Genomic DNA, 17038 nt, shown 5'->3' on the forward strand with positions numbered 1-17038 from the left:
CCCTTTTCCCAAAACATTTTTAATGTGCATACTGGGAGATATGCGTGTGGTCGCAGGCCTTTTAAAATCCATGCAGCCCGCACTTCCAAGTCACGTATGAATCTCCTGGATTGGCCGGAGTAGGGCTTTTAAAATCTATGTGAATGTTTTTAATCCCTATTACATTTTTATATACATACACACACTTATATTGTTAATTGCTCCACTGTAAGCTGTTTTGAGTTCTTTTTATGGAGCTACAATATAGTGCAATATAGCAAATATTGTTTTATATAACCTGAAAAGGAAAATCTAATTTTACAATCAGAAACTATTTTCTTGACAAATTTATGACTTATACATGGTTGTTAAGTATCCAACTGCCTTCTAACACTTTACAGAACCTATCCAGGAACTGCTGTGGGCATAAGCAACTCCATGAATCGAATGCCACTTGGAAGAGAACCCAATTTCCTGATATGTGCCAAGCTCTGAATTGCTGAGATAAATTTTAAATTTACAAGTTTCACCCTTCTGAGGATGTAAAGGTTATTTTAACTCCATAAACCAGCAGGTACTTCAACCTAACAAATTGTTATCAATCATTTAGGGAAAAAAATGTCTCTATAAGCACTGCTGAATTTATAACTGATTTAAAGTCACACATTTTACATAAGTTTATGTCCACAACTCTTAAAGGAACAAGATTACTTATGTGACTTTGATACTCATTTTACTTTTGCTTTTTCAATAAAAAAGAAAGCAATTTTATAATAGTTTAGAAAGAAGTGTATGTGATGTTTGACTTTACAAAAAAATTAAAGTAAAATAAAAAGTACTAGCTCAAAACATTTTCCGAACCAGTGACCAAATGGGTTCAATGGACACATTTTTTGCTGTTCTTTATTTGTGTTAAACTTTATATTAATTTAACAAAAAAATAGTTTGCTTCCCAGCAGAATCTATGGCCTTTAAGTAGCTTTAAAAATAGAATAACCAGGTAGAATAACATTGCATAGCTATACAGTAAAACATGATTTTTCCAAATGTTCATCCATCACAAGCCAACTACGCTTTAGTGCAATAACCATTCCAAGGTGTGCAATAACAGTGCCTCTGCTTGCTGTTATCACATGTATGTAAAATGGGTAGTCTAGAATTCAGATAATAATTTTATTTTAGATCACAATCTCTCCTAAGTATAATTTTTAGTCTTAACCCTCCTCATAAAATGTGCACAGAATATAAAAGAAAGAAGATATATTTGATGGCATTTATCTTTAGGGAAAAACCAACCCATCCTATGTTAAACAAAATAAAAATATAGTGAGTTTTAAGGTATCTTTTCAGAAAGAAGGGGTAATCTTATCGATACAAATTCCCAAATTCAGTTAACATTAAAATGCTATAAGAAAATGTGTGCTTGCTTCATCTTAAAAATGTCTTGGAACCTCAATGCTGTACTGACAATACCATTTGAGATAATCACTACATAGTATTTCAGTTTGGGGTTTCTTATTTCTGCAACTTCCGATTCTAAAGGCCTATTCATTGCCAAATGTACTGTACTTTCAGTATAACTCAGTAAGTAAAATATTACTCTTTGATTTAGGTTAGCTTTATGCCAGCCTAGTGGTATAATTTTATCTCTGACTGCATTTTTTTTTTTTTAATTCAGCAGTTACTTAAATTGCCTGGGAAACAGCCCGAACTCTAAATGACCTTTGCTGCCCAAACAATATATCTTCAATCATTATTGCTGTGTAGTAATTCAAACCTTGATAGGCAACATCCCTATTTAAATGTTTTTCCATACTACTGATTTCTTTATTCACTCAACACACTTTAGTCAATGTTTTAGGTGCATTTGTGAGTGTACGTCACTGATCATATAATACCTATCTGAGATTTCATAAACTGTTTAAAAATTCAGCTAACATGCATGGGTTAAATTAGCCAAACTTGAAATACAGCAACAACAACAAATAAGCAAAGACAACAGAAAAGAAAAAGCAAAAGGATCGGTTACTTCCACTAGCCTAATGCTAAATACTCAGTAAAATATTTTACAAATACTGTGGAGAAACAGTTTAGATTCACCAACTTTGCTTATCTATTTCACTAGCTTTTTTTTTTTTTTTACTGCAATATGCTTTTTTACTAGAACATATTTGCACTTAATTCTTGTCATACTAACTTACAATAAAAGAGAAAGTTTGATATAAATTAAATTATCAAAAGCTAGTTATTCCATTTAGATTATTGTTGCTAAGAAAAAATAATAATTAAGTGGATCTGCATCCTACTTTTTAAATTATTTCTGAAATTACAAACTGACCGTGCTCAAACACATTTACTTAAAAGTGGTCACCTACTTAGATCAAGCGCTAAATCACTGACTCTGTGACAGTGTTTGTTTAGGTGTCAGTAGTTTAGATGGCCAGAACTCAATGGCCCCTTACTGAGTTATCTGTGTGGGTGGTCCAGTTTGCTTTGCAGCTGGCTTGATACACTGGTTCCACTGTACACAAAAAGTGCCAAAGCTATTGTTATTTTAAAGTGACACAGACTACATTTTGCCCCACTACCGTTTCCATGTTCATCACTTTCAAATCTCTATGGCAAAACTGCCTGTTATAAATAAAAAAAAAAAAGACAAATTATAATTCCAATTGTTACTTGTTAGTATACAAATACTGATTCTCTCTTTCTCCATATATATATACGGTAGTTAGATATATTTGGCTCAGATTCACTATTAATAGTATCATATGAGAAATGCATCTCATTTAACCATGGTTTTGAAAGGATTTATACAAAAGAATATTTGTTAATGATATACAGTTATCTGGGTAAGGGGAATGTGAATGGGCTATAATTTTAAGCAATGACACCTTGGTACCACATACGAGACATGGGTTTAATTCCTCACCAAGTTCTGAAATGGACACATTTAATACTGCATTGGTTCGAAAGTACCATCTACACTTAAGGGAGGATTAAAGCATTGATTTTATATTAGCAAATGCAAGCTAGCAAGGAGGATCCCTAGAACTATGTCATAAGGAGCTTCCTCAACTCTTCACTTCAGTAACTTCTTTGCCAATCAGTGATACATTTAAATTAATCCACAGTCAGACTTGTACACAACAGTGAAATAATAAAAAATACATGTAATATAATTTTAATTTTGAAATTTGTGGTCCAACTTTTCAAGTGTTGAAAACCCTGTGAAGATGGATAATAGAGTAGTTTTAAATAGGGGGTATTTATACAACTATATGATACACTCAAAACAATCAAAACATAGTCAGAGAATAAATAGACAGTTTGCAGTCATGATTAATATTAACAATGGGGAGGATTTTAAAAGGGTTACTCGCGTAACCCTTAAAAAAAAAAACCTTGCGCGCGCCGAGCCCATTTTGCATAGGCTCGGCGGGGCATACAAGCCCCGGGACGCGCATATGTCCCGGGGCTTGCAAAAAGGGGCGGAGCGTGGGTGGTCTGGGGCGGTCCGGGGCGGGACGTGGCCTGAGCCTCCAGGCACAGTGGCCATTTGCCGCTGTGCCAGGGATCGCGGGCCGGCCGTTGGCCGGCGCGCGTAACTTCTTCAACAAAGGTAAGGGGGGGTTCTAGTTAGGGCTGGGGGGTGGGTTAGGTAGGGGAAGGTGCAGGGGGGTGGAAGCAAAGTTCCCTCTGAGGCCGCTCTGATTTCGGAGCGGCCTCGGAGGGAACGGAGGCAGGCTGCACGGCTTGGCGTGCGCAAGTTGCACAATTGTGCAACCCCTTGCGCGCGTCGATCCTGGATTTTATAACATGCGCACGGCTGCGTGTGATGTTATAAAATCGGGCCTAGATTTGTTCGCTCCAGGTTGCGCAAACAAATCTGTGCCCGCGCGCAGGTTTTAAAATCTGCCCCAATATTTATTTAACAGCTTTTTTTAGACCGGTATTCGTGTGAACATCATATTGGTTTACATCAGAACTGAGGTATGAAAATACATGGAAAATACATACGTCTAAGCTACAAATTTGGTGGGGAATATTGTTGATCCTAAAATTACTAAATCATGGCAAAAAGGTAGAATTTCAGGCCTTTGCAAAAACTGTGGTAGTTCTCTTCCCACTTCAGGTCTACTGAGATTGAGTTCCAGAGTATGGATCCACAGTGATTATCCCATGTCCCTTTGAAATCCTTCACGGTTTTAGTCTTCACCACTTCCTCCAGAAGGGCATTCCAGGCATCCACTACCCTTTCCGTGAAGAAATACTTCCTGACATTGGTTCTGAGTCTTCCTCCTTGGAGCTTCAAATCGTGGCCCCTAGTTCTACTGATTTTTTTCCAACGTAAAAGGTTTGTTGTTGACCTATCACCTCTGCACCGCCTCTCTTGCAGGGTGTACATATTTAGGTTCTTCAACCTCTCCTCATAAGTCATTTTTTGTAGACCATCCACCTTTTTGGTCACCCTTCTCTGGACCGCCTCCATCCTGTCTCTGTCCCTTTGGAGATAAGGTCTCCAGAATTGAACACAGTACTCCAGGTGAGGCCTCAACAAGGCTCTGTACAAGGGGATCATCACTTCCTTTCTCTTACTAGATATTCCTCTCTCTATGCAGCCCAGCATTCTTGTGGCTTTAGCTATAGGCTTGTCACATTATTTCACCGACTTCAGATCGTTGGACACCATCACCCCAAGATCTCTCTCCTGCTCCGTGCACATCAGCCCTTCACTCCCCATCATATACAGTTCTTTTGGATTTCCACACCCCATATGCATGACTCTGCACTTCTTGGCATTGAATCTCAGCTGCCATATTTTCGACCACTCTTATAGCTTCCTTAAATCCAGTCTCATTCTCTCCACTCCTTCCAGCATGTCACCCTTTTGCAGATCTTAGTATCATCTGCAAAAAGACAAACCTTACCTTCAGTCCCATCCGCAATGTCACGCACAAATTCTAAGAGGGAAGATACTTTTCTCATCCACTCTTTATCTCCTAGGTTTGTGGAGCATTTGAAATGATGTACTTGATAAACATTAATAGAAGCTAAGTTTCCAATTGATTTATAAAGCAAGATTTACAACAGCCACATTGCAGAAAACTCTGCCATTTATAGCACACTAGCAGAAATAATTGCACTAGATTGTGTTATTAGAAAAAATGAATTATACCCTCAGGAATAGTTCATCTGTGGGATAGGTACTGGTTATGGGTCAGTTCATCAGTTTAATTACCGGTAGGTACTGACTGTTAGATTGAAATCCATGCAGAGTTGGATTAAATGTTCTGTTCTATAATGGCTTTGCTACAAGTTACTATAGGCCACAATCAATATGAAGAAATATTTCCCTATTCTGGTCAATTCTGTGATGTATGTTCTATGTTCTGCAGTTTGATACTCTGTAATGCCTGTTGGTTTGTTAAATAAAAAAGTTAAAAAATAGGTGAGTTAGTTTCAGTTTTAAAGTAGCAGAAGTTGCAGGAAACGTTTGCCCTTTTAGAATAATACTCCACCTGCACATAGTCCAAGGATTTACCTAGAGAGAATAATTTCAGGGCTGTGTCTTTAATCATGCATTCATACCTTCTCTAGCAGTATCAATGCAGAGGCATTAAAAGGGTATCTGACAAGTAGTGTCACCTTCCATCTCTCTCGTGAAACTGTTTTAGAGCTTTAGAACCCACACAGACAGGCCGATGCAATCAAGTGTGTTCAGATGAACACATGGTTTACCACACTTGGGTGCACATTTTGTGCAGGTAAACATTACTCCCGATGCAGGAAGGAGTTTTACCTGCACAAAATGTGCATTCAGCTCAGCGCCCTCACTTAGAAATTCCATGCAAATGAAGGCATTAAGCATTCCCTCCCAATGCAGAGTGGTGCGCTGGTTGAGTGCACAATTTCTTGGCGCTAGAAACTTTACTCCTGTTCAGAGGTGTACTAAAGTTTCTAATGATGGATCTGCCACCAGGGCTCCCCCCCACTACCCGCGAGGGCAAGTAGCAGTGGCTCAACAATTTTTAAGCATAACCGTGATAGCTGGCTAGGAGCACAAGAAAAGATGAGCTCTTAAATTGGGCCCAGAGCAAAAAAAGGGCTCCTATATTGGATGCACAGCAAAAGATGGGCTCATAAGTTGTGAGTGCAACAAAAGAGGAGTACCTAAATTTGGTGTACAGCAAAAAAAGGGCACCTAAGCTGGAAGCACAACAAAAGAAGGGCTCCTAATTTGGGAGCACAACAAAAACAGGGCTCCTAATTTGGGAGCACAGCAAAACAAAAAAAAGGCTTCCTAAATTGGGCGCACAGCAAAAGATCTGCTCCTCTATTTACACTCAGATTCAGCCCCTCCCCTCCTGAGTTGAAATGTTCATTCAACCTTCACACATTAACTCGGTGTATGTAAATCTATCATTAAAAAAATCGTCCGTTGCTCCTGAAGACTGGAGAGTGGCTAATGTAACCCCTATATTTAAAAAGGGCTCCAGGGGAGATCCAGGCTCACTAAAAATCAGTGAGCCTGACTTCAGTGCAGGGAAAAATCATGGAAACTGTTATAAAGAATAAAATCACAAAACATTTCGATAGACATGGTTTGATGAGACACAGCCAACATGGATTTACCCAAGGCAAGCCTTGCCTCACAAATCTTCATTTTTTTGAAGGGGAAAATAAACATTTATTTATGTATTTATTTATTTATTTTTAATTTTTATATACTGATGTTCCTGTATAGCATACATATCGCACCGGTTTACAAGGAACTGAACAGTCGCCTCAGGGACGGGATACAATAAACAGTCGCCTCAGGGGCGGAATACATTAAAACAGTTGCCTCAGGGGCGGTATATAATAACACAAGAGGACAGGGAAACTTTTAGGGAGACATTCGTAAACTTGATTAAATGTATATCGGCCTGAATGTTAGAAATTATTAGGAACAAATGGCAAATAAAATGGTGGATGTCATAATGCCTCTGTATCGCTCCATGGTGAGACCGCACCTTGAATACTGTGTGCAATTCTGGTCGCAGCATCTCAAAAAAGATAAGGTTGCACTGAAGAAAATACAGAAAAGGGCAACCAAAATGATAAAGGAGATGGAATGTCTCCTTCATGAAAAAAGGCTAAAGAGGTTAGGGCTATTCAGTTTGGGGAAGCGACGGCTGAGATGGGATATGAAAGAGGTTAACAATATCACAAAATGACTTGAACGGGTAAATGTGAATCGGTTATTTAGTCTTTCAGGTAATACAAGGACTGGGGGGGGGGGGGGGAGGGCACTCCATGAAGTTAGCATGTAGCTCATTTAAAACAAATCAGAGAAAATTCTTTTCACTCAAGGTATAAGCTCTGGTATTCACTGCCAGAGGATCGGGTTACAGCAATTAATGTAGCTGGGTTTAAAAAAGGTTTGGATAAGTTCCTAGAGCAGAAGTCCATAAACTGCTATTAATTGATATGGATTAGTAGCTTGGGATCTATTCATTTAGGGGTAGATTTTATGAAGTCCACGTGTGCGTTCATGTGAGCGCACTTCCTGGCGCACACACATGGACATGCCGATTTTATAACATGCGTGTGCCGGCGCTGAAATTCAGTGCACAGGCTCTTAATGTTGAGATTACTTACCTGATAATCTCCTTTTCCTTAGTGTAGACAGATGGACTCAGAACGAATGGGTATAGTATGCTCGTGCTAGCAGTTGGAGACGGATCTGACGTCAGCACGGGTATATATATACCCCCACAGGAAGCGTAGCAACTCAGTAATCTTCCTTGCAAAAGCTGTTATGGATGTGTGTACTGACGCTCAATGAAATAGTGAAACAGGATTCCCCTGACCGATGGATAGTAGCTTGAGACCACCAGCATTCCCAACCGGAAGGCGTCGACACCTGGGAAAGGGGACGCTCTTATGTAAACAGATGACATGGCTTACCTTGAATCGGTGAAACCCCTGTACACAGGCAGCTGGGCGGGATGCTGAGTCCATCTGTCTACACTAAGGAAAAGGAGATTATCAGGTAAGTAATCTCAACATTTCCTGGCGTGTAGCCAGATGGACTCAGAACGAATGGGATGTACAAAAGCTTTACTCCCAGCCTGGGCAGGAGGCTGCCTGAGGACCTTGTAGGACCGCCCTTGCAAATGCTGTGTCCTCCCTGGCCTGGACATCCAGACGGTAGAACCTGGAGAAGGTATGGAGGGAGGACCATGTCGCCGCTTTACATATTTCTGCCGGCGACAGCATCCTGGATTCTGCCCAGGATGCCGCTTGTGCTCTGGTAGAATGAGCCTTGACCTGTAGAGGCGGAGACTTCCCAGCCTCTATGTAAGCTGCTCGGATAATTTCTTTAATCCAGCGGGCGATGGTAGGCCGAGAGGCCGCTTCACCTTGTTTCTTCCCACTGTGCAGGACGAACAGATGGTCCGTCTTTCGTATGTCTTGTGTCACTTCCAGATATCTGGGCAGCAATCTGCCGATGTCGAGATGGCGTAATAAACGCCCTTCTTCAGATTTCTTCAAACCCGCCGTGGTAGGCAAGGATATGGTTTGGTTAAGGTGAAATTGTGAGACCACTTTAGGTAGAAAGGAGGGAACCGTGCGAAGATGGATAGCCTCCGGAGTGATTCTGAGAAAGGGATCACGGCAGGACAGTGCTTGTAGCTCTGAGATGCGGCGTGCTGAGCACACCGCTAGCAAGAACACCATCTTCAAGGTTAGAGAACGGAGAGACAGGCCCCGAAGGGGTCTGAAGGTGGATCCCGTGAGGAAATCCAAAACAAGGTTGAGGTTCCATAATGGCACTGGCCACTTCAGTGGCGGACGAATATGCTTGACTCCTTTCAGGAAGCGAGAAACATCTGGGTGCTTGGCAATGGTCTTGCCATCCCTCCTGGGACCATAGCAAGACAGCGCAGCCACTTGAACCTTGAGAGAGCTGAGGGAGAGACCCTTCTGAAGCCCATCCTGCAGGAAATCTAAAACCATCGGAATTGTGGTCACATGTGGGTTGGTGCCATGAGCATCGCACCATGCTTCAAATACTCTCCAGATCCTTACGTAGGTGAGGGATGTGGAAAACTTGCGCGCTCAGAGGAGTGTATCTATCACGGGCTCCGAGTAACCTCTTTTCTTCAGTCTAGCCCTCTCAATGGCCAACCGTAAGAGAGAATTGCGCTGGATCCTCGTGGAGGATGGGCCCTTGACGTAGAAGGTCCTGGAGAGGAGGCAGGGGAAGAGGCTCCCCTGCCAGTAGTCTTCTCATGTCCGCGTACCAGGGTCTTCTTGGCCAGTCTGGTGCCACTAGAAGAACTAGGCCCCGGTGGTTCTGAATCTTGTGGATGATGGCGCCCAGCAGAGGCCACGGAGGAAAGGCATATAGTAGAGTCCCTGGAGGCCATGGTTGAACCAGGGCATCGATCCCTTGTGAGAACGGATCGCGCTTGCGGCTGAAGTATCTGGGTACTTGAGCATTGGACTTGTCTGCCAGTAAATCCATGTCCGGAATCCCCCAGTGATCCACAATCATCTGGAAGGCTGTCGGTGACAGCTGCCACTCTCCCGGATTTAGGCTTTCTCTGCTGAGGAAGTCTGCCGTGGTGTTGTCCTTCCCGGCAATGTGGACGGCAGAGATGTCCTGAAGATTCGCCTCTGCCCAAGCCATCAGTGGGGCGATCTCCAGAGATACTTGTCAGCTTCTGGTTCCGCCCTGACGGTTGATGTATGCCACCATGGTGGCGTTGTCTGATATCACTCTGACTGCTCTGTTCTTCAGTCTGTGAGCAAATCGAAGGCACGCCAATCGGACTGCCCGAGCCTCTAGACGATTGATGTTCCACGCAGATTCTTCTCTGTTCCACCGCTCTTGTGCGGTGAGTCCTTCGCAGTGTGCTCCCCAGCCGCTCAGGCTGGCATCTGTGGTGAGCAGAGTCCACGTGGGGGAGGACATCTTCGACCCCCTGCTCATGTGGTCGGACTGCAACCACCACCGTAACTGGGTCCGTACTCTGGCAGGCAGAGGTAGGTGCATGGAATAGTTCCGTAGACGAGGGCTCCAGCGAGAGAGCAGGGAGTGTTGGAGAGGTCTCATATGGGCCCTTGCCCAAGGGACCACTTCCAGGGTGGATGCCATGAGACCGAGAACCTGCAGATAATCCCAAGCTATGGGCCGACTGGCTCCCATCAAGTACTGGATATGCGTCTGGAGTTTTAACCTTCTCTTCGTAGTGAGACTGACTGTGTCTGCCTGGGTGTCGAACTGTACTCCTCTGAAGGCAACTCTTGCTGAGATTGATTACCCAGCCCAAGCTCTCCAGAAGGGCGATCACTCTGTCGGTTGTCCGATGGCTCTCCTCTCGTGATTTCGCGCTGATCAGCCAATCGTCTAGGTAGGGATGGACCAGAATTCCTTCCCGTCTGAGTGCCGCTGCTACCACTACGACCACCTTGGTGAAGGTCCGCGGTGACGTGGCCAACCCGAAGGGCAGAGCCCGGAATTGGAAGTGGCGTCCCAGAACCTTGAAGCGTAGGTAGCGCTGATGATCCGGATGGATCGGGATATGCAAGTAGGCTTCCAACAAGTCTAAGGCGGTGAGGAATTCTCCGGGCTGTACTGCGGTCTTGACGGAGCGCAGGGTTTCCATGCGAAACTTCGGGACCCTTAAGTATCGATTGACTGACTTGAGGTCCAGTACGGGTCGAAAGGTGCCCCCTTTTCTTGGGTACCATGAAATAAATGGAATAGTGTCCAGAATTCACTTCCCATGCAGGTACTGGGATGATGGCTTTCAAGGACAGGAGCCTCGCCAGGGTAGCTTCCAATGCTGCCTTCTTGTGTATGGGACATGAAGATTCCACAAACTTGTCCGGAGGGAGGTGATGAAAGTCCAGATAATACCCCTCTCGGATGATGGCGAGGACCCACTGGTCCGACGTAATCTCGACCCATCTGGGGTAGAAGAGGGTTAACCTGCCCCCTATGGCTCCGTCCCCCAGATGAATCGGCGGATTCTCATTGTGAGGCGCGGCCGGGACCTGAGCCCGGGCCTGCTCCCCTCTTGCGCTGCTTGGTCCGAAAGGACTGATTCCGGGCCTGAGGACGAGGTGCCTGGTAGCGACTCCTGTAGGGAATGAAGCGCTGGGAGCTTCTACCCCTGGAGGGCCTTGGAAAGGTGCGCTGGTTCCTTCTCCAACTGCTAGCACGAGCATACTATACCCATTCGTTCTGAGTCCATCTGGCTACACGCCAGGAAATGCACAGGTTATTGCATTGGTCTGAGTGAGAGGTTTTTTGTTAATATAAATGTTTTCAAATAAATATGTAAAAATCTTTCATTCTAGCCAAGTTCAGCTGAAGGAGATTCAGTCCCAATCATTAACTGATAGCAGCAAAAGCAGGAAAACACATTTTTGAAGGGCCTTCATCTAATCCTTAATCTAATATCAACATATCAGTAGTAGATGATCCCAAAAGGTCTGAATAGGTTTCCCAGAGACTGCACTACATGTTAAATGGAGTCAGCGGAATAATGGAATCCTGCAGGATGCCATACAGGGATGAGCCATATATTAGAATAAAAAAAAGCCCCATCCCTACTGGTTAACTGCAGCCTCAAGTGGCAGAAGAGTTAATGAATAGAGCAAGATGTCCACATAAAACTTCTTTCAAACAATTAAGCATTTGTAAACTAAACTTATACACCAGTCAGTTTGATTCTGAAGTTTAACTCACAAAAATGGTCATTTCATGCACATTTTCTAAAAGATAGAAACATGTGTACGTAGCATTGTCATAACATTTTAATACTGGTAGTGTGCCTTTCACTTACTGATACATCCTTCAGATTCTTTTCATATGAAAAATGACAGGTCTCAGAGTTTTCTTCCTCTTCAGAAAAATCAAAATTGTATTTACTGGGCTGCTCTGCACCCAGTGTGAGAGCTTTTCTCAGTTCATCAACGTACTTCTCTCTTTCCATTTCCATGTCAGAAGCTTCCTTAGATATCTCGTCTTCAGAAACTGAATTTAAAAAAAGAAAGAGAGAGACAAAAGCATATTTAAAACTAATCTCTTTGAAAAATAAAATGCATCTGGGCACATAGCAGGAAAGGTACATTAAAAACAGCTGATACATGATTATCAAGCAGACATTTAAATTTTCCTACTGCAGAATATCTTAATTGGGCCACAGATACAAAAAAGGTCGGAATTATCACAAGTTTGAAACATGTGAGCAGTAGAGCCTTGGCAAAGCACAGTTGCTTACCTGTAACAGGTGTTCTCCTAGGACAGCAGGATAGGTAGCTGGATGCCCTGGGGAGGAAGATTTTCCAAGGCGTCATGCTGGTTGCCCACATTGCTGCCTACCAGCTTTATATGACCCAGTACAACCGCAATCTCTGGAAACAAGTCCAAGATTTCACAGAGGGTCTTCCCCAACAACACCAGGAAGCCCTTGCTGCCATTGCCTCGCTGGACCTGGAGGCGGGAAAACACGAGGTGCATTCCAATTACGATGTTTTTGAAACAGCAGCCAGCTAAGCCGCCATGGGCATCAGCGCCAGACGCATGGCTTGGCTCTGGGCTTCTGATCTCCAGCCGGAGGTCCAGGATAGACTTGCCGACCTCCCCTGTACAGGCAAGAATCTGTTCGGGGATAAAGTCCGGATGCGATGGCGCAACTGAAGCTCTATCACGATATCCTTCAGCAGTTGTCCACTAGTGCCTCGAAAGAGCCGTCCTCAGTCAGGAAACCCTGCAGGCCAGGCTCTTAGAAACCTTTTTATCGGCAGAGGAAATATTATCCTCTGGCCTCTTGGACTTGTCCGCCTCGCGCCAGTTCCAAGGGTCATCTCCGCCAACAGTGGGTGCCTAATCCCCATCTGGCTCCCCAGCCAGCCTCGGCCACAGGCTTTTGACTGGCGGTGAGGGAGAACAAGTCAGCTGGCCATACCCCTGACATCTGATCCCCCAAAGTTGGTGGCAGGCTCCTCAGCTTCGCCTGTCAATGGGAAGAGATAACATCAAACCGCTGGGTCCTCTCCGTTCTTCACCAGGGATACTGTCTGCACTTCAGCTGGCCCCAGAGACCTCTTCCCCATGTCCATCGTGGGGTTCATCCACCCATCTGGTGCTCCTTCAAACGGAACTCTCCACCCTCCTTGCATCGGGTGAGATGGAACCGGTCCCTCGCCACCAGCAAGGCCAAGGGGTCTACTTGAAGTATTTCCTCATTCTGAAAAGGAATGGCGGCTTGCGCCCCATTCTCGACCTCAGGGCGTTGAACAAGTTTCTCATAAGAGAAAAATTCAAGATGGTCTCTCTGGGAACACTGATCCCGCTCCTCCGAAAAGGAGACTGGCTTTGCTCCCTCGATCTCAAGGAGGCGTAAGCACAGATTCTGATTGCCCCCAAACACCAAAGGTACCTCCGCTTTGTGGTGGGGAATGCACTTTACCAGTACTAAGTGCTGCCCTTTGGGCTGGTATTGAGCCCTCCGCTCAATACCAGCCCAAAGGGCAGCTGCCTGGTGGCTGCCTACTTCAGGCATCACTCAGTCCATGTGTTTCCATACCTGGATGTCTGGCTGGTCAGGAGCGACTCTCGCTCTAGTGCCTTGCAAGCTCTGGCCTCGTCGGTGCAGACTCAGCAGACGGTGGGGTTCATTATAAACTTCCCCAAGTCATACCTGTGTCCGTCCCCTCAGTTGGACTTCATAGGCACCAGGTTGAACACTGCACAAGCGAAAGCTTTTCTGCCCAGGGACCGGGCGATCGCCCTTGTCTTGCTGGCTACCCTTGTCCGCTACAGCAGGAGGGTGCAGGCACGCCTTTTGCTCCACCTACTGGGCCATATGGTGGCCTCCATCCATGTGACTCCCTTAGCCCGCTTCCATATGAGGAGCCCTCAGTGGGCCTTGAGGTCCCAGTGACGGCAGGCATCTCAGGATCTAGAGGCTCCGGTCACTGTCACGGACCCTCTGCGGATATCTCTGGCCTGGTGGAAGGATCTTTCCAACCCGTGCCGCCCTAGGTGACTCTCAGCACTGATGCTTCCTCCGCACGAAGGCCTCTGGACCGCCGCCAAAGCCCGCTGTCAAATAAACTTTCTGGAACTTCGGGTGATACGGTACGCCTTGTGGGCGTTCAAAGATCAGTTGTTGTCCAAGGAAGTTCTGATCCGGACGGACAACCAGGTCACGATGTGGGACCTCAACAAACAGGGTGGCATGGGCTCGTTCCTCCTATGCAAAGAAGGTGCCACAAGTCTGGAACTGGGCCCTCTCCCAAGGGATGTATCTGCGGGCAACCTACCTGCCTGCTTACCTCAATATGCTGACGGACCTCTGCTCCCTAGTGGCGAGGAACAACCAGGCAGCCTGAGATGCCTTCGCCCTTCACTGGGGGCAGGACCTCCTGTATATGTACCCCCCTACCGCTCCTCTCGAAGACTCTGTCGAAGCTTCAACAGGACAGGGGGACCATGATACTTACGGCACCTTTTTGGCCTCGACAAGTTTGGTTTCCACTTCTGCAGGACCTAGCTGTGCAAGCGCCCATCTGGTTGGGGACGGTGCCTGACCTTATATCGCAGAATCAGGGCACCTGCACCATCCGAACCTCTGGGCACTGGCCCTCACTGCTTTGATGTTGAGGGCATAGTCCTCCAGCCATTACAGCTCTTGGATTGTGTTTCCTGGGTTCTGGTGAAGTCCCAGAAACCTTCGACCAGGAAGTCCTACAGTTGGTGTGGAGGGCACAGTTTAGACCCTTTCTCATGCCCTCTCCCCCGGCTTCTGGACACCCTGTGGCACCTGTCAGAGTCTGAGCTGCAGACCAGTTCCGTCAGGGTGCACCTCAGCGCTGTTAGCATGTACCATCAAGGAGTTGCTAGCACGCCCGTTTCAGTCCAGCCCCTAGTGAGCCATTTCATGCGGGGTCTCATCCAACTAAAGCCCCCTCTTCGACCTCTGGTGGTGTCCTGGGACCTCAACGTTGTTCTGGCAAGACTGATGCGCCCTCCTTTTCAGCTGCTGCAGACCTGTGACCTGAAGTTCCTTAACTGGAAAGTCATATTCCTGGAGGCAATCACTTCAGCCCATAGGGTCAGTAAGCTTCAGGCTCTGTTTATGTACACACACAAAGTTCTTCCATGACCATCTGGTACTGCGTATGGATCCCAAGTTTCTCTCCAAGGTCATGACTGATTTCCACCTCAATCAGTCCATCGTTTTACCCACATTTTTTCCAAGGCTTCATTCCCACCCAGGGGAACAGGCACTTCATACCCTGGACTGTAAAAGGGCTTTAGCATTCTACCTAGATCGCACAGTGAGCCACAGATAGTCCACCCAGCTCTTCGTGTCCTTTGATTCTAAGAGGCTGGGGGTGGCAGTGGGTAAGCAGACCTTATCCAACTGGCTGGTGTATTGCATTGCCTTCTGCTATGTGCAGGCAGACCTTCAGCTAGCTGGCAGAGTAAGGCTCACTCTGTGCAGGCTATGGTGACGTCGGTGGCTCATTTGCGTGCAGTCCCCATAGCTGAAATCTGCCTGGCCGCAACCTGGAGTTCTCGTCACACATTTGTGGTTCATTATTGACTAGATAAGGATAGCCGTCAGGATAGTGCCTTTGGTCACTGCGTCCTGTGCAATCTACTCCAGACATGAACCCAACTTTCTCTGCTCATTGTCCTTGTGGGAACCAGATCACCCCCTGTTAACTACAATGCCGCAATAGTGTTATACCCGTTGGCATCTTGTTTGGTCGCTGTTGGTCTCTCCAGTTAAATAGGACAGTCTACAGCTTTGTGGTCACCCACATGTGAGGATTACCATCCTGCTTGTCCTAGGAGAAAATGCAGTTGCTTACCTGTAACAGGTGTTCTCCTTGGACAGCAGAATGTTAGACCTCAGGAATCCCACCCGCCTTCCCACGAAGTTGGGTTCGCCTTTGGTTCGTTGTTTTCTTTTTTCGCTTGTATTTTTGCTATGTTTCGAGACTGAAGGGGGACCTCTAGTGGATACGCAGATAGTAGCAGGCTGGGCATGCTAAGTCTGCTAGTCAAAGCTTCTAGAAAGTTTGACAAAAGTGTTCCATGCCAGGCTCCATCGGATGATGTCACCCACATGTGAGGAATACCATCCTGCTTGTCCTAAGAGCAAATATTTTGTACATGTGATATTTTCATGAAAAAAAAACAGTTATGAAACAGTGCCATTCAATGATGCTGTTTAGATAGGTTTATGATTCTTACTATTATTATTACTGTGGCACCACTCATTTACTAAAGCATAAGAAGCATAAGAAATGCCATACTGAGTCAGATCGAAGGACCATCAAGCCGGCAATAAAGGAGCTTGGCCCTTTGGCAGGCTGATGCCAAAGGGCCACGCTGAAGGCCATACCCCTTCAGGTGCACAATATAATGCAGTAATCTTGCTTTGTTTTCATCTCCTTATTTTATTCAAGATCATTGTCACATACTCTGAGCTCATATAGGGGTAGATTTTAAAACATTGCGTGTACACGCGCACACATGGCCGCACGATTTATAACATGTGCGTGCTGGCACGCGCATGTTATAAAATGCCAGGTTGGCGCGTGCAAGAGGGGAAAAACATATGCAGTTACGTGTGGCGACACATTGGGGTCTTCCCCAGTTCCCTCCCAGTCCGCTCCAATTAAGAAGTGGACAGGGAGGGAACTTCCCAACCCCCTAGCCTGATCTCCCTTTCCCTATCCTGCCCTCCCCCTATCCCTATCCTAAATCCCCCCTGAATTCCTTATCCAACCTATTGCGCCTGCTTCTGAGCAGAGCAAGTTGCGCATGCCGGCACGCAATCCCCGGCACATCAGCAAATGGCCGCTGTACTGGGCACCTCTAGCCCCGCCCCTGGACCGCCCCTTTCACTAACCCCGGGACTTAATCGTGTCCCAGGGGTTTATGCGCATGGCTGGGCCCTTTGAAAATTGGCCCAGCGCACGTAAGGCCTGGGTTTCACATACGTAAGTCTTTTAAAATCCGACCCATAATGTTTGA

At 45.8% G+C, this 17038-nt stretch overlaps 1 protein-coding gene across 5 annotated transcripts in view; it reads right to left on the bottom strand.

Moving 5' to 3' along the window:
* The window catches only part of XRCC4 (X-ray repair cross complementing 4), a 607418-nt gene that overhangs the window by 428164 nt on the left and 162216 nt on the right, over positions 1-17038 (bottom strand). For all 5 annotated transcript variants that reach the window (XM_029573821.1, XM_029573829.1, XM_029573847.1 and 2 more), the window contains one exon: positions 11826-12016. In XM_029573821.1, the coding sequence (XP_029429681.1) occupies positions 11826-12016 (191 nt within the window). The remainder of the gene's footprint in view (positions 1-11825; positions 12017-17038) is intronic.

Source organism: Rhinatrema bivittatum, chromosome 1 (genome assembly GCF_901001135.1).
Source record: "Rhinatrema bivittatum chromosome 1, aRhiBiv1.1, whole genome shotgun sequence".
In the NCBI taxonomy this organism is placed as follows: Eukaryota; Metazoa; Chordata; class Amphibia; order Gymnophiona; family Rhinatrematidae; genus Rhinatrema; species Rhinatrema bivittatum.